At 43.5% G+C, this 17,898-nt stretch overlaps 1 protein-coding gene across 1 annotated transcript in view; it reads left to right on the forward strand.

Moving 5' to 3' along the window:
- GXYLT2 (glucoside xylosyltransferase 2) overlaps nt 1–14,250 on the forward strand; it is a 182,964-nt gene extending 168,714 nt beyond the window's left edge. Inside the window, exon 7 of the mRNA XM_054708169.1 lies at nt 14,068–14,250. Coding sequence (XP_054564144.1) covers nt 14,068–14,250 — 183 coding nt within the window. The remainder of the gene's footprint in view (nt 1–14,067) is intronic.
- The last annotated feature ends 3,648 nt before the right edge of the window (nt 14,251–17,898 follow it).

Below are 17,898 nucleotides of genomic sequence, written 5' to 3' on the forward strand. Positions count from 1 at the left end.
TTAAATTTATTGAGACTTGTTTTGTGGCTTATCATGTGGTCTATTCTGGAAAATGTCTCATGTGTGTTTGAAAAGAATGTGTATACTTTCTGTATGGATAACCTATCTTTTGATATCAATTATGTGTTACGTTCCTTACAACTACTATATTTCTAACTATTTCTCAATGTATCTGTCAATATTTGCTTTATAAATTTAGGTGCTCCTTGTTAGGTATATAAATGTTTATTAGAGTTATAGTCTCTTGTTTAATTGATCTTTTTATCATTATGAAATCTCCTTGTTTGTCTCATATTTTTTTAAAAGTCTATTTTGCCTGATATCATTGCTAGACAAGTTTTTTTGTTGTTGTTTTCATTTACACGTATCCTTTTTTATGCCTTTACTTCCTGTTTGTATGTATGTTTCTATCTTAAATGGTTCTCTTTTAGTCAGCCTACTTTTGGTTCATGTTTTCTTATTTATGTATCTACCCCATGTCTTTGATTGGAGTATTTAATCCATTTATATTTAAGGTGATTATTGATAGGTATATAGTTTTTGCTATTTATTATTCATATTTGTGCTCTTTTCTATTAAAGAAGTCCCTTTCCATTTCTTGTAATACTGGTTTAGTGATGATAAACTCCTTTAGCTTTTTCTTTTTGGGGGAAGCTCTTTATGTCTTCTTCAATTCTAAATGACAGCCATTCTGGGTAATCTTTTTTTTTTTTATTGTTCATATTATTACAGATGTTCCTCTTTTTCCCCCATAGCTCCCCTCCACCCAGTTCCCTCCCTACTCCAAGCCTTTACCCGACCTTGCGCATAGGTGTAAGCTCTTTGTCCAATCTGTTCCTGCAATCCCACAACCCCTTACCCCTGAGAATTGTCAGTCTGCTCCCTTTCCATGCCCCTGATTCTATTACATTCACCAGTTTATTCTGTTCATTCATGGTTTTTAAAATATATATATATTATTGATTTTTTACAGAGAGGAAAGGAGATGGATATAGAGTTAGAAACATCGATGAGAGAGAAACATTGATCAGCTGCCTCCTGCATACACCCCACTGGCGATGTGCCCGCAACCAAGGTACATGCTCTTTACCGGAATCGAACCTGGGACCCTTCAGTCTGCAGGCCGATGCTCTATCCACTAAGCAAAACTGGCTAGGGCCATCAGGTTTTTTATTCACTTGATTTTTAGATTCACTTGTTGATAGATATGTATTTGTTGTCACTTTATTGTTCAAATTTTTTTATCTTTACCTTTTTCTTCTTCTTCCTCTTCTTAAAGAATACCTTGCAGCATTTCATATAATACTGGTTTGGCGGTGATGAACTCCTTTAGCTTTTTCTTATCTGTGAAGCTCTTTATCTGACCTTCAATTCTGAATGATAGCTTTGCTGAGTAGAGTAATCTTGGTTGTAGGTTCTTCCTATTCATCACTTTGAATATTTCTTGCCACTCCCTTCTGGCCTGCATAATTTCTGTTGAGAAATCAGCTGTCAGTCATAAGGGTACTCCCTTGTAGGTAATTAACTATTTTTCTCTTGCTGCTTTTAAGATTCTCTCTTTGTCTTTTGCCCTTGGCATTTTAATTATGATATGTCTTGGTGTGGTCCTCTTTGGATTCCTCTTGTTTCAGGTTCTGTGCGCTTCCTGGACTTGTAAGTCTATTTCTTTCACCAGGTTGGGAAACTTTTCAGTCATTATTTCTTCAAATAGGTTTTCAGTATCTTGCTCTCTCTCTTCTTCTGGCACCCCCATAATTCTGATGTTGCTACACTTGAAGTTGTCCCAGAGGCTCCTTACATTATTTTCATATTTTTGGATTATTTTTTCTTTTTGCTTTTTCAGTTGGGTGTTTTTTGCTTCTTTGTATTTCAAATCTTTGACTTTATTCTTGGGATCCTCTAGTCTGCTGTTGAATCTTTGTATATTATTCTTTATTTCAGTCTGTGTATGCTTAATTTCTGACTGGTCCTTTTCCATCTCCTTGAGGGTCTCACTAAATTCCTCGGAGGTTTCTAGAAGATTCTTGAGTAACCTTATAATCGTGGTTTTAAACTCTATATCCAGCATTTTGCTTTCATCCATTTCTTTCATTTGTGACTTGTTTCTTTGTCTCCATATTTAGGCTGCTTTCCTGTGTTTATTTCTATGTACTGTGTAGCTGCTAAGTGTCCTTGAGTTGATAGAGTGGTCTTGTGTGTTAGGTATCCTATAGGGCCCAGTAGTTCAGCCTCCCCAGTCACCTGAGGTTGACACTCTTGGTGCACCCCTTTGTGGGCTGTGTGCACAGTCTTGTTGTAGTTAAGCCTTGATTGCTATTGGTATCACTGGGAGGAATTGACTTCCAGGCCAATTGGCTGTAAGGACCAGCTATGTTTACAATGGAAGATCTGCTGTGCAGGAGACACCCTTATGGGGCAGGACTGGCTTCAGTGGGGCTTTGGTGCTCACCAAGTCTGCCCCTTGAGTATGTCTCTTATGGATGTGAGGAGTTGTAATCTGGTATGGTCTCACATTGACCACTGGGTACACTGGCTCTTGGATCTCCAAGGAGGTGCAAAGTCAGCCAGTGCCTGGGGCTGCCCAGTAGGAGCTACAGAGAGAGCTGAAGATTCCTCCTCTTTGTATGGCTTTTGGAAGTGCCCAGATGAGGCCTAGCTGGGAAGCAGGGCAGGCTGCTGCTGTCGGGCCTTGGGCCTTCTTTTGGAATCTCTGGGGCTCTCTGACCCAGCTGCAGTTTGACAGGTTTTAGGTGGAGAAAGGACAGGCCATTCATATGCAAAAGCCAATGTGTACATCTTGGGTACGATTGTAAATTGGGTGGGGCGGGGTCTCTGGAAATCACAAGTGCAGAGCAAACAGCAATGGCTGCCAGTCAGCCCTGCACCAGAGAGGTCCCCGGGTCTCCTTGTCCTGTGCCTCCATGCAGGAACAATGATCACTGCGAGCACCTCAGAGAAAACTGCCCTCACGTTCCTGTCCCGATGCCAGACAGCCCAGTTTCTTCCTGTATGTCTGGGTCCCCCAGAGTCTCACCCAGAACTGGAGTTCAGAGCAAGCGGGATCTTCTATCTCCCTCCCAATTAAAAGAGCAGCACATCCAGGTGCCAGCACTTTCCGTGCTTAGACACATCCTACCAATCTCAGTGCACTTTCTTCACCTCTCTAATTGTTGAACTTCCACTCAGCCAGCTTTCCCATGGTTCTGGATGGTAGTTGTTCTACCTTTTAGTAATTTTGATGTGATTGTGAGAGGCAAAAAGTGTTTTTACCTATGCCACCATCTTGGTTCTTCCTGGGTAGAATAATCTTGATTATAGGTCACTTTGAATATTTTGTACCAGTGCATTCTGGCCTGGAAAGTTTCTGTTGAGAAATCAGCTGACAATCTTATGGGAGCTCCCTTGTAAGTAACTAAATGCTTTTCTCTTGCTGCTTTTAAGATTATCTCTTTGCTTTTATCCGTTAGCATTTTAATTATGATGTGTCATAGTGTTGTCCTCTTTGTGTCTATCTTTTTTGGGACTCTCTGTACTTCTTGGACTTATATATTTATTTATTTCACCAGGTTAGCAAAGTTTTCAATTATTATTTCTCTCTTTTCTCCTTCTGGTACCCCTATGATGCAAATGTTGTTACCCTTGATCTTGTCCCAAATATTCCTTAAAATATTCTCATTTTTTAAAATTATTTTTTGTTGTTGTTGTTCCTAGTTGGTGTTTTCCACTACTTTGTGTTATAAATTGCAGATTCAGTCCTCTGCTTTTATCTAATTTGCTATTGATTCCTCTTAGTGTATTTTTCATTTTAGTTATTTCATTCTTCATTTTGACTAGTTCTCTTTTAGGGTGTCTATGTCTTTTTAAAATTTACTGCCTCTTGACAACTGGAAAACAGAGCAGACACCATCCAGAACCACCGGAGGGCTGGCTGAGCAGATGCTCTACAACTAGAATAAAAGAGAGAGGGACGTGGGATGATGCTGATGCCCGTGAGCCAAAGATCACACTTTAAGAACTACGACTCTGGCGACACAATGGCGGCCTGGAACGTGCTCAGCGCGGTTTCCCCGGTGGTCTCTGGCTGAGGGGATGGCTCCGCTCGCTGCCGAGCATGGACAAACGAGCCCCTGGGGGACATGGGGTGGGAGACTCCGCGCTTGCTGACCTCCGAGTCCTTCGAGAATCTGCTCACCGGAGCTTCGCCGAGCCCGCTGCCCAGTGAGTTCCATAGCAGCCGCCCCGGAGCTTTGAGAAAATGGCTGGAGGAATTGCTGAGAAGGAATTGACCGACAGGAATTGGGATCAAGAAGACAAAGCCCCGCTGGGTCCCGGGTCTGGGTGAGGCCACGCACCCCTGGGTCCAGGCGAGGCTGGGACCCAGGTCAGGGTGAGGCTGAGTCCCGGGTCTGGGTGAGGCTGTGAGCCCCTGGGTCCGGGCGAGGCCATGCGCCCCTGGATCTGAGTGAGGCTGGGTCCCAGGTCTGGGCGAAGCCACGCACCCCTGGGTCCGGGTTAGGCCACGTGCCCCTGGGTCCGGGTGAGGCCACGTGCCCCTGGGTCCGGGTGAGGCTGTGTCCCGGGTCCAGGTGAGGCCGCGCCCTTGGGTTCAGGTGAGGTTGCATCCCGGGTCCGGGTGAGGCCACATGCCCCTGGGTCCAGGTGAGGCCACGTGCCCCTGGGTCCGGGTGAGGCCATGCGCCCCTGGGTCCGGGTGAGGCTAGGTCCCAGGTCCAGGTGAGGCCGCACCCTTGGGTCTGGGTGAGACCGTGTGCCCCTAGGTCTGGGTGAGGCCGTGCACCCCTGGGACCGGGTGAGGCCATGCACCCCTGGGACTGGATGAGGCCGTGCCCCTGGGTCCAGGTGAGGCCCCACGCCCCTGGATTCAGGTGAAGCTGGATCCCGGGTCCGGGTGAGGACGCGCGCCCCTGAGTCTGGGTGAGGCTGGGTCCCGGGTCTGGGTGAGGCCACACCCCTGGGTCCCGGAGAGGCCACATGCCCCTGGGTCCGGGTGAGGCTGGGTCCCAGTCCCGGGTGAGGAGCACGCCCCTGGGTCTGGGTGAGGCTGGGTCCCGGGTCTGAGTGAGGCCGCAGCCCTGGGTCCGGGAGAGGCCACACGCCCCGGGTCTGGGTGAGGCCGTGCGCCCTGGGACTGGGTGAGGCCGCGCACCCCCGAGTCCGGGTGAGGCCATGCGCCCTTGGGTCCGGGTGAGGCTGGATCCCAGGTCCGGGTGAGGCTGCGTGCCCCTGGGTCCGGGTGAGGCTGGATCCTGGGTCCAGGTGAGGCCACATGCCCCAGGGCCCGGGTGATGCTGGGTCCCGGGTCCAGGTGAGGAAACGCACCCCTGAGTCCGGGTGAGGCCGCGCCCCTGGGTCCGGGTGAGACCAAACCAGAGGGAGTCGGACCTGCATTACCACCATTGGTCCACCATCCAGAACTGAAAAGTCAGTGCTGACATGTACACATAAGGAACTGGTGGACATTGAAATTGGGTCTCAAAAGATCTGTTGGTTCAGAAAGAAACTCACTACAGACTGATTCATTTGCCTGTCAGCATAACTATTATTGCTGTCTCACATTCGGTTCTTATAAGTATATTTCTAGTAACACATGATCTCACTCATCTAGGGGAAATGATGAACAACATAGACTGATGAACAAGAACAGACCCAGAAACAAGGAGGCATCGATCGGACTGTCGGGCCTCAGAGGGAGGGTAGGGGAGGGTGGGGGTAGGGGGGAGAGATCAACCAAAGGACTTGTGTGCATGCATACGAGCCTAACCAATGGTTAAGGACAACAGGGCCTGGGGGCATCCGTGGGGAGGGGTGTGGGATGGGAATGGGGAGATGAGGACAAATGTGTGACACCTTAATCAATAAAGAAATTTTAAAAATAATAAATAAATAAATAATTAAATAAACATTTCAGCAACAAAAAACAAACAAACAAAATGTACTGCCTCTTTGTTGAAGTTCTCACTAACTTCATCTATTCTTCCCTTAATTTCATTGACAATTCCAAGACATAACTAGGGGTCACCAAACTTAGGCCTAATCCAGCTTGCTGCCAGTGTTTGTAAGATATGTGAGTTAGGAATTTTTGTTTGTTTGCTTGTTTGTTTTTACTCTCTTTCAATTTTTTTCTCAGTTCCCTGTGGCTATCCAATAATGGCTTTTAAATAAAAATAAAAAGAATATTTTAGGACATGAGAAAATTATATAACATTCAAATTTCAGCATTCATAAATAAAGTATTATTGGGACATAGTGGCAACTATTCGTTTATGTATTGTCTGTGGCTGCTTTCATGCTGCAATGGTGGAAATGAGTAGTAGTGACTAATCATATAGTCCACAAAGTCTAAGGTATTTACTATCTAGCCCTTTACAGGAAAAGTTTGTTGACCCCCTAACTTAAAGCATGTAGACTTTATTTATTTTATTTTTTCTGTTAGGATTGAGGAATCTTCCCCAGATTCATGTGCTGACTTTGGCAGGAGTGAGGTAGAGGGTGAATCCTGCAATATAATAACACATTTCTCCTATGTGAAAATGTACATTTCACTAAGGAGATTCCCAGAGAATTCCAGCTCTAAATTTCCTAGAATTATCTTCTGTGCAGAGAAGGTTTTGAATGCCCATGCCTAACACCTCTTTTCCTATATTTCCTATATTTCTAAATGATATGCGCTGACCTGTTGGTTTGCAAATACCAGGTGATTTGCATACATAGGAAATTTGTTTTGTACTTAGTGATATCATCATACTTAGATATTCAAACACTGACTCCAGGGGGCAAGCCCATTTAGGAATACAAGTGGCATATAAAGAGGTGTTGAGCAGATATGTGTACATCAGAGCCATTCTCAGATTTCATTTGTGATCTGTCATCCCTGGTTTGGAATTGATCAAGTTTGATTCTGTAGTTACACTGTATATTGTTTGTTTTCTGGTGGATCAAAAAAGGCTTTTTCTTTCAAGCCTTTCAATCAGAATATCACTAAACCCATCCTGAAATATGAGTAAATATAGGCAGACTACATTATAAAATATGTATTTCCCAACTCTCCACAGTGATGTGCATCACAGATAAGTAGGGTCAGGGCTTGTCTTTGTGGATCAACAGACCTGGGTTCAGGTCCAAATTTGGTTACTTTCTGGTTATTAGTCATTAACTCTGTGCTATTCCCATGCTGGGCCTTAGTTTCCTCATCTGTGAAATGGAGATAATATTACATACTTCACAACAGTGTTATGAGATTTCAACAAATGATGGTCTTTAAACTTCCTCAGTATGCCTCACATATGGCTGTGCTCAATAATTAGAAATTGTTTTGATGATAACAGTTCACACTTATCTCTTTCCCTACATTGCTTACACTTTCTCATTGCTTTCTTTTCTTGCCTTTATTTCTCTCTCTCACTATATTTTTCTCCCTTTACATTTGTCTTTGAAAATATTTTTCCTATCTCTGTTCCCTTCTCTCTCTCTCTCTCTCTCTCTCTCTCTCTCTCTCTCTCTCTCTCTCACATACACACACACACACACTCCTTAATCTGGTGTATATGTGTTTGTATAAAAAGGAAGTGCAATCTCCTCCTATCGTGATCCAAGGAAATTCATCTATCAGATACACATTCTTTCAATAATCCTTTCAACAATCATCTAAGAAGAACCTATTTTATGCAGGAGGCTCTAGGGAAGTCAGAACTAACAAGACTGACAAAGCCCTATCCTCATGAAGCATATATTTTGGGTAGAGGAAGCCAGATAATACTCATCCTATCTAATAAAAGAGTAATATGCAAATCATCACTCCACTACACTCACAAGCCATGCCCATAAGCCACACCCACCAGCCAATCAGAAAGTGAATATGCAAATACACCCAACCAAGATGGCTGCAGCCTCAGAGCAGCTATGGTGGGAACTGGGCGATTGGAGCCGAAGATCAGAGGGGAAGATTGGAGCCAGCTGGGGTCCCCCACAGGTGATCAGACCAGCTGGGGTCCCCTGCAGGCGATTGGAGCCAGCTGGGGGTCCCTGCCCAGAGCCCGAGCCTTGGCCAGAGGCTTGAGGCCTTGGCTGGGGGTGGACCGGGGCAATCAGAGCCAGCTGGGGGTCCCTGCCCAGAGCCCAAGCCTCAGCCGCTGGGGCAGAGCCGGGCGATCAGAGCGAGCTGGGGGTCCCTGCCCAGAGTCCAAGCCTCAGCTAGAGGCTTGCAGCCTTGGCCGCTGGGGCAGAGCCGGGCGATCAGAGCGAGCTGGTCCAAGCCTCAGCTAGAGGCTTGCAGCCTTGGCCGCTGGGGCAGAGCCGGGTGATCAGAGCAAGCTGGGGGTCCCTGCCCAGAATCCAATCCTCGGCCAGAGGCTTGCAGCCTTGGCTGGGGGTGGAGCGGGGTGATCACAGCCATCTTGGTTGAGTGTATTTGCATATTCGCTTTCTGATTGGCTGGTGGGCATGGCTGGGGTGTGGCTTGTGGGCGTGGCTTGTGAGTGTAGTGGAGTGATGATTTGCATATTACTCTTTTATTAGGGGTCCCTGTCCAGAGCCCAAGCCTCGGCCAGAGGCTTGCAGCCTTGGCCGCTGGGGCAGAGCCGGGTGATCAGAGGAAGCTGGGGGGCCCCTGCCCAGAGTCCAAGCCTTGGCCAAAGGCTTGCAGCCTTGGCTGGGGATGGAGCCTGGTGATCGGAGCCAGCTGGGGTCCCCTGCAGGGGATCGGAGCCAGCTGGGGGTCCCTGCCCAGAGCCCAAGCCTCGGCCAGAGGCTTGCAGCCTTGGCTGGGGGTGGAGCCGGGCGATTGAGCCAGCTGGGGGTCCCTGCAGGTGATCGGAGCCAGCTGGGGGTCCTCTGCAAAGGGATGGAGGAAGGCCTTGGCAGGGGTGGAGCTGGAGATAGCAGGAGATAGGTGTGAACTATAGAGGAAACACCTTTTCTGACCGCTCATTGGCTAAGCTCCCTGTATGCCACTGGTAATGTTCTCAGTAACTTGGGTATAAGAATCCAAAAAGGTGATCTAGGGCTTTTCCACCACACTCCTGGGGAAAAAAACGAAGGTCCGCTGCTGGAGGGCTAAGAAATGTCATAACCTGCCCTAGCCGGTTTGACTCAGTGGATAATGCCTACGTTTGCCAACCGCAGAGTCCAGATTAGATTCTGATCAAGGGCATGTACCTAAGTTGCAGGCTCCTCCCTGCCTGGGGCCCAGGTCAGGGCTCATGCAGGAGGCAACCAATCAAAGTATTCCTCTCACTTTGATGTTTCTCTTTTGTCTTTCCCTTTCTCTTTCACATTCTCTAAAAGTCAATGGAAACATATACTCAGGTGAGGATAAAAAAAAAAGAAAGAAATGTCATATTCTATGAAAGACACATCTTGAAAATGCCTAAATAAAGTTGTCATTTTTTCTTGGTGAAGGGACTGGAGTCCGTGTTGATGAAAACACCTTGGTGGCTGTGGTGACTGGCAGTGGCTGCAGCAGCGGGGTGATGGGGCTGGTGCCTCTCCCTGATCAGCCCGGTTGTCTCTCAAAGGGAGGCCAGACTGCAGCTCCCAATGGGGAGCGGGCCTAAGCCGTCAGTAGGACATCCCCTGAGGGCTCCCAGTATGTGAGAGGGGGCAGGCTGGGCTGGGGAGACCCCCCCCCCCAATGCACATTTTAAAATTGTATCAGATAGTGGGAGGTAATAAAAGGGAACCAGGGCAGGGTGAGGGACCGAGTCACAGGTAAAGGGAAGAGTTGATGAGCTAAGATCCTTAGGGTGGCTTATGTAAACCTGAGGCATGATCAGATGAAAGAAGCTATGGGGAAATCTGGCGAAAGATACTGCTAAGTAGAAGGATTAACCTGGTGAAAGTCAGCAAGACAGGAATGAGTTGGTGTTCCCAAAAGACATGGAAGTAGCCATAGTGAGCAGAATGATGAAACAAGAGGAGAGAGGAGATGAGCCTGGAGAGTTCTGGGTCACATGGAACCTTTAGGGCAGGCGTCCTCAAACTACGGCCTGCGGGCCACATGTGAGTGTTTTTGCCGTTTTGTTTTTTTACTTCAAAATAAGATATGTGCAGTGTGCATAGGAATTTGTTCATAGTTTTTTTTTAAACTATAGTCCGGCCCTCCAATGGTCTGAGGAACAGTGAACTGGCCCCCTGTTTAAAAAGTTTGAGGACCCCTGCTTTAGGGAAAGAGAGGAGTTGGACTCTTACTCTAATTGCAGTTAAAAACCCCTGCATGAAAATGATATGCGCTGACCTGTACTTTAAAAATATCTCCTTGGTAACTTGGTGTAAAGGGTGCAAGAGTGAAAATACAATGGCTCTTTAATGACACTTATTGAAGCCATTCAGGTGAGAGATGGGGCTAGCATGCATTTGTGTGATAGCAGGAAGATCGGAAGAAGTGGGCATGTTTGGGATATGTTATTAAGACAGAGTTATAGCACTTGCTGATGGATTGGCTAAAAGATGTAAGGGAAAGAGAGAAATCAAGGATGACTCCATAGTTTTGACCTACTCTGTTTCTGTCACTGGGGATACAGTGCTGAAAAGGAATTCATCAATGGTCTAGATTGTTCCATGTAAAGAAGTGTCCTAAACATGGTTTTGGACAGAACCATCTTGTATCATATAATGCATAGCCTCCTTCTTGGAAGAAATCTGATTTCTGCTAAACATGATTAAATAATATTTCTGATTAACTTTAAAGGGTTTGAAGCTTGTTGTAGAGAACCAGACACTCACCCACTCTGCTGGAAGGCAAGAGCCTCCCACCGTTTTTTTCTTCGGCTTTCTTTTGTGTGTGTGTGTGTGTGTGTGTGTGTGTGGTATAAAATGTCCTTCCCAACAATAAATCTTTAACTTGAGTGACTAGAGGCCTTTTCACTTTCAACAATATTGTAATAAAACTTTGACACATGCTCATAACTAAATGGTCTGAAAAAATTTTTTAATTTAATAAATCTTTATTGTTCAGATTATTACAATTGTTCCTCCTTTTCCCCCCATAGCTCCCTCCACCCAGTTACCACCCCACCTCTGCCCTTACCCCCCGCACTGTCCTCATCCATAAATGTACAGTTTTTGTCCAGTCTCTTCCTGCTCCCCCAACACGCCTTTGCCCCTGAGAATTGTCAGTCCACTCCCTTTCTATGCCCCTGATTCTATCATATTCACCAGTTTATTCTGTTCATCAGATTTTTAATTCACTTGATTTTTAGATTCACTTGTTGAAAGACATGTATTTGTTGTTCATAATTTTTATGTTTACCTTTTTCTTCTTCTTCCTCTTCTTAAAGAATACCTTGCAGCATTTCATATAATACTGGTTTGGTGGTGATGAACTCCTTTAGCTTTTTCTTATCTGTGAAGCTCTTTATCTGACCTTCAATTCTGAATGATAGCTTTGCTGGGTAGAGTAATCTTGGTTGTAGGTTCTTGCTATTCATCACTTTTCATATTTCTTGCCACTGCCATCTGGCCTGCATAGTTTCTGTTGAGAAATCAGCTGATAATCTTATGGGTACTCCCTTGTGTTGGAGACCGGGTGTAAGCTGACATGGTCCTTGCACCCGAAGGGACTAGCAAGGCTGTACTCTACCCACACAGCAGCAGCACAAGAGACTTTCTTTCATTTAGTAGCTAACAATGTTAATATGTCGATAGTTTTGATTTCTCTCTTATTGTTTTGTTATTTATTAGCCAGAGTTTTGCTCTTAACATTCAAGTTTTGAAAATAACATGTATGTAATTTAGATTTTACATTGGCATTGTTTGCAATTGTTTTAATATTAGAGCTTTATCATTAATGTTTAAATTTTACTTTTATTATTGGTAGCCTAAAAAACAAAAAGGGGGGATCTGTTGGAGACAAGGTGTAAGCTGACACAGTCCTTGCACCCGAAGGGACTAGCAAGGCTGTCCTCTACCCACACAGTTTTCCGAGGCTTGTTTGGATGGCGGTTATCAGTAGGATGAGAGCAACCTTTCATGGCTTGCCAAGAAGTCTGTAACTGTTTACTGAAATTCACTATACTGAGAATCTGCCTGATTTGCTGTACCGAGAATTTGTCCTTCTGCTCTGTCTCTCCCTTAGAGATTAAGAGAAACAAAGAGTACTTTCCTCTTCACAGACCTCCTTTTCAAGTGTGTATAAAAGTAATTACGCAGTTAATAAACTCGCTGCAGTCTCTCGAGGACCTGCAGTCCTCCCGACCCCGCTTTCCTGTCTTTCTTTCTTTTCTCAATTCCCACCTCCCTACCTCAGCCCGGTTCAACCATCAGGCTGGCCCTCACACCCTTGTAGGTAACTAACTGTTTCTCTCTTTGTCTTTTGCTCTTGCATTTTAATTATGATGTGTTTTGGTGTGGTCCTCTTTGGATTCCTTTCGTTTGGGGTTCTGTGCGCTTCCTGGACTTGTAAGTCTATTTCTTTCACCAGGTGGGGGAAGTTTTCTGTCATTATTTCTTCAAATAGGTTTTCAGTATCTTGCTTTCTCTCTTCTTCGGGGACCCCCAGAATTCTGATGTTGGTACGCTTGAAGTTGTCCCAGAGGCTTCTTACACCATCTTCAAATTTTGGGGTACTTTTTTCTTTTAGCTTTTCCAGTTGAGTGTTCTTTGCTTCTTTGTATTTCAAATCTTTGACTTGATTCTTGTGGTCCTCTAGTCTGCTGTTAGGTCTCTGTATAATATTTTTTATTTCAGTCAGTGTATGTTTAATTTCTAGTTGGTCCTTTTTCTTATCCTTGAGGGTCTCGCTAAATTTATCAGTCTTTCCTAGGAAATTCCTGAAAAACCTTATAACCGTGGTTTTGAACTCTATATCCAGTCGTTTGTTTTCCTCCATTTCTTTAATTTGTGATCTGTTTCTTTGTCTCTGCATTTTCACTGCTTCCCTGAGTTGGTAGGGTAGCTTTGTGTGCTAGGTGTCCTATATGGCCCAGTGGCTCAGCCTCACCAGTTACCTGAGGTGGACACTCTTGGTGCACCCCTTTGTGGACTGTGTGCACAGCCTTGTTGTAGTTACATCTTGATTATTGTTGGTATCACTAGGAGGGATTTACCTCCAGGCCAATTGGCTGTGAGGATCAGCTGTGTCTATGCTGGGACAACTTCTGTGCTGGTAGTTCTCTTCATGCACATGCGCACGCGCTCCTCCAGACCTCTGCCTTCGCGCCTGCCCTTAGTTTCCACCCCACAGTCCAGAATCCCCCCGTATAAGCCTGGGTCCCCAGGGTCTCGCCTGGAACTGGGTTTCAGTGCAGTTGGAACTGGGGTTCAGTGCAGTCGGGAGCTTTTGTCTCCTTCCCGCTAGAGAAAGCCATCCAGGCACTCAGCCACCTGAGCGCATATCTCCGTACCTCAGCTTTTTGCAGCTCCTCTGATTTGCCTTGTGCTTTCCTCTTTCCTTCTAGTTGTAGAATTTTCACTCAGCCAGCTTTCCTGTGGTTCTGGATGATGTTCATTTTGTCTTTTAGTTGTATTTTTGAAATTGTTGTGCGAGGCAGCAGTTTAGGTGTTTATCTATGTCGCCATCTTGGTTTCTCTTGAAATTTTTATTTTTGAAAATAATACTCATGGACATATTCCATGGTAAAACAAGAGAAATTTTTTGAAATCTTAATAGTAAGAGGTAAATAGCCACCAACTAGTATTTGGTATCTGAATTATTAAAATAAAGTTCATTGTTAATAAATGTTAGTAGTAATTGCTAAACTCTGGACTATAAAGGCAAAAATTATGAAGAATTTCCTGTTTTATTATAGTAGATTATGTACCTACTTGAGTCTTACAAGATTTTAAGAGCTTTGAGGACCCAAGTACATCATCTTTTTTTTTTTTAAGGTAAAGAAACTGAAGCCACAAATGGATTAATGATTGCTTTGGATTGCACAGGATTGAGTAAAGATTTGACCCTGGGTTCTCAGAGGCCTTGTCACCATACAGACTGTGTATACACAGACTGTGCCTGCATGCTTACAGTAATTTCCTGTTTCATTTCTTAGTAAAAGTTATTTGCATTTTAAATATCATTTTAGTAACTAAAATAAATTTTTTTCTTTCTTTCAGTTTCCCTTTCAAGACAATCTCTTTCAATCCATGTATTACCCTCTTCAGTTGAAGTTTTTGGAAACTGTACACACTTTATGTGGACGAATCCCACAAGTGTTTCTGAAGCAAATTGAGAAAACAATGAAAAGGGCTTATGAGAAGCATATCATCATGCATGTTGGCCCCAAACAGATGCGCTGAATGTTTCATCTTGTTGCAGTTAATCAGGCATCTCACTAATGAGGAAGAGTTGTCTCTAATCTGCGTGGGTCATTTCTGTGTGAATATCTAATGGTGCTCTATGACATTTGAGTTTTAAAACCTTTTAAATGTTGCTAAATTAGTTGCCCCTAAAGAAAAATAGGCTTTATTTTTTTCTAAAATGCTATTTATCTCTCTAGTTATTTTTAAAAATATGTTATTACTCATCTAACATTGTTTAGGTTGAGCTAGCTGTGAAAAAGGAACTTTTGTTAGACCTTCAATTCCTGTTAAGTGTCTGAAACAGTATCAGTGACATCTGAGTTGATATATATATAATTTTATTGATTTTGGAGAGGGAGGGAGAGATAGGAACATCAATAATGGGAGTCATCGATTGGCTGCCACCTGCACAGCCTCTACTGGGGATGGAGCCACAACCTGGGCATGTGCCCTAACTGGGAATCGAACCAGTGACCTCTTGGTTCATGGGTTGACACTCAACCAGTAAACCACCCCAGCTGGGCTGAGGTGATATATTTATTCTGTATTCCTGCAACTCTTTCTATGCAATTGGCTCTTTCAAACCTTTATAATTGAAGTAATACATGCTTGTTGTAAAACAAATTTTAAAAACTTGTAGATAATTTAGTTTAATGAACCAAAATCAAGATTAGATTAGCCATAATTCTACCAGCCAGTGAAAAAGATTACTATTTTAATGTAGTTCCTTCCAGCTTTTTCACCACAATTTCTATCTTTACTTGCTGGTTATCTTCCCCATTGTATCACATATCTAAAACAGGTAGTCTGAGTAAAAGCTGGCCCGTATGTTGAGATTTTTATGTAAGAAACTAAAAAGTTGACAAAACCATCTCTAGGGTTGCTTTTCTAAGAAAACTTACTGAAATTTGTGGAAGACTGAATCATAAGAAGTGCCTATGAAACCATAGCTTTTGAGAGAAAATTGACTAATTGTATTAAACCTGGGGGGGGGGTTGTTTAGCAAAAAGATAGAATTTTGTTTGCCCACAGACAAGAACATTTTATCTCTTACATCATCAGTAGGTGTGGCCTCCTCTCTTTAAACTTTTGGGCAACTTTGAATTTAATCTGCACAACATAAATAGTGCAGCTGACTCATTGGTAAGGAAATTTAACTTTCTACCAGCCTTAGAAAGGTCTCTAACATTTTTCCCTTCTCTAGGGTTACCCAGCTTTTAGTCAAGGAACCAGATAGATCTTATTGCTTAGCTATAGTATGGGAAGTTCTATAGTCTATTCCCCAAGGAGAACTGACTTAATCCCTAGTTACTCATGTAGCTGGCATCAGCATAACGATGTTGTGCATAATGCTTTATTTATCTCAGAAAACTTGCATAAATGATCTCCTTGATGTATGCAACAGCCCTGTGAACTTAGTAGGGACCTGTATTATCTCCACTGGACAAAAGTAAATTATAACATCCTGTTTTTTTAAAAAAAATACTTCAAAACAAAAATATTAACTGCTTTTCATTATATTTAAGCAACAATCTGAAAGTATAAAATTAAAAATATTATTTTGTTAATATAACATGATATCTTATATGTGGGGATCCAGTAGAACATCATAGGTTTTATAATTAGCAGAAAAAGTCTTATCCTGCCCTAACCAGTTTGGCTCAGTTGATAGAGCATTGGCCTGTGGACTGACAGGTCCCAGGTTCGATTCCGATCAAGGGCATGTACCTTGGTTGCGAACACACCCCCAGTAGGGAATGTGCAGGAGGCAGCTGATCAATGTTTCTCTCTCATTGATGTTTCTAACTCTCTATCCCTCTTCCTTCCTCTCTGTAAAAAATCAATAAAATATATTTTTTTTAAAGAAAAAGTCTTATCCTAAAAAAATTTATGAAAATCTCAGCACTACAAAGAAATATATAACTATTGATCAATATTGGTATGGGGCACCATTATGGTACTAACAAATTTAAATCCAAATTGTTAGAGTTATAGCTCATATTTTCTCTTTGCTCCATTGGATGGCTTGTGGTTTCTTATTTCTGTTAAGGAAATTACCATTATGATGTGAAACTTGTCTCTTTGTTGTTGTATTTTATGTTTTCTCAATTTGCCAGTAAAGGTGGTATCATTCATTATATCTAAAGGGTATGGGACAATTTTGGGGTTGTCTTTGGTTGGGGAAATGCATTCTATACATCCACAAATAGGGTTTTAGTGGAAGAGCCAGAATGTGAACTTGGTTTCCTGACTTCCATTCTCATTTTCTTTGTATTTGTTCAGCATGGCCAGTAAGCCCACAATGTCATTCTGATTTGTTGGTGAAGCACAGATCTAATGAAGTCCCTTTCTTCCTTTGGCGAGTCCTACAAAATAATCTGCTAAAAAGACTCTGAATACAGCAATACCTTTTTTTTTTTTTTTTGTGAGAACCAAGTTTACCCAGAACTTTCAGCTATTGGTTCTGGTCTTAACATGCAGAATAGGATTTCCAGCAAAGGTCAGTCATAGAACTCCAAGAACATTCTAGAATGATGCATTATGAAAATGTAAAACCTTAGAATTTGGTTTGGTTTTCTGCCTTGGAATCCTTTTGCAATATTCTGAAATTTTAGGTAGTTTGGTAGAGAATTTAGAGAAAATTTGCTCTTCCAATCCCTGCTACCTGAAGTTCTTATCCTACCTAATAAAATGGTAATATGTAAATTATCATCACTCCGCTACACCCACGATTGGGCCAGAGAGAGGCGCAGGGGGCGGGACTCAGGGTGGCCGGGGTAGCCGATTGGGCCGGCAGGACACTGAGCTCCCGCCGCTGGCGGCGCAAGCTCAGCGTCTGCGCCATGGCTGTGCTGCGGAACAGAAGGGGCCTCTGGGGCAGCGAGCTCACGTCTCGCTGCGGACCATCAAAAGCGGGGGAGCTGGGTGCCTGTCTGCTCCAGCACCAGGCCTTTCAGAAGCCTCTGCCGCTTCTGAAAGGCCTGGTGCACCAGCGGACAGGCACCCAGCTCCACCGCGATCAAAAGTGTGTAGGGGACCCTACACGTGCATGATTCAATCATGCACTGGGCCTCTAGTTTTCTATATTTGTGATGTTACCATGAGGCAATATGTTTTCTGCCTTTGATAATTCCCAGAAAACTACTACATTGGTGCCTTGGAAATTGGATAATTACAAATTTTAATTCAGTGAACTCCTAAGCATTCAGTCTGTAGTCTGAAGTTTGCCAAAGGGAATGTTGCCTAGTGTGCCACATTGAACGTCTGTATGAAAAGGCATAAGACTTGTCCTCTCCTCTCCTCTGCTCATTTCCTTTAAAGTCCTGTTTAGTGCACATGACTATGGAGTTCCACTGGAGACTGAAAGAACACTTCCTGAGAGCAAAATATGACAGTATTGATATTGAGATTGAGATGGTCATTAGCTGAGTAACTATAAATGCTAATGATGTTTTTCCAGTATTTTTCCAATATAAATCTCAAAAAGTGTGACTTACTTTGAAAATTCCAATATTTAAAAACTTAACTGGCTAGAAAATCTACTTAAGTTTTCCTTCAACTTCCAAAATGACAATTTAGCATTTAGGGTATAATGTTCCAAACTTTAGTATGTATTTGAGATTTCTATCACATTTTCAGTGCTTC

This window comes from Eptesicus fuscus, chromosome 18 (genome assembly GCF_027574615.1).
Source record: "Eptesicus fuscus isolate TK198812 chromosome 18, DD_ASM_mEF_20220401, whole genome shotgun sequence".
NCBI lineage: Eukaryota > Metazoa > Chordata > Mammalia > Chiroptera > Vespertilionidae > Eptesicus > Eptesicus fuscus.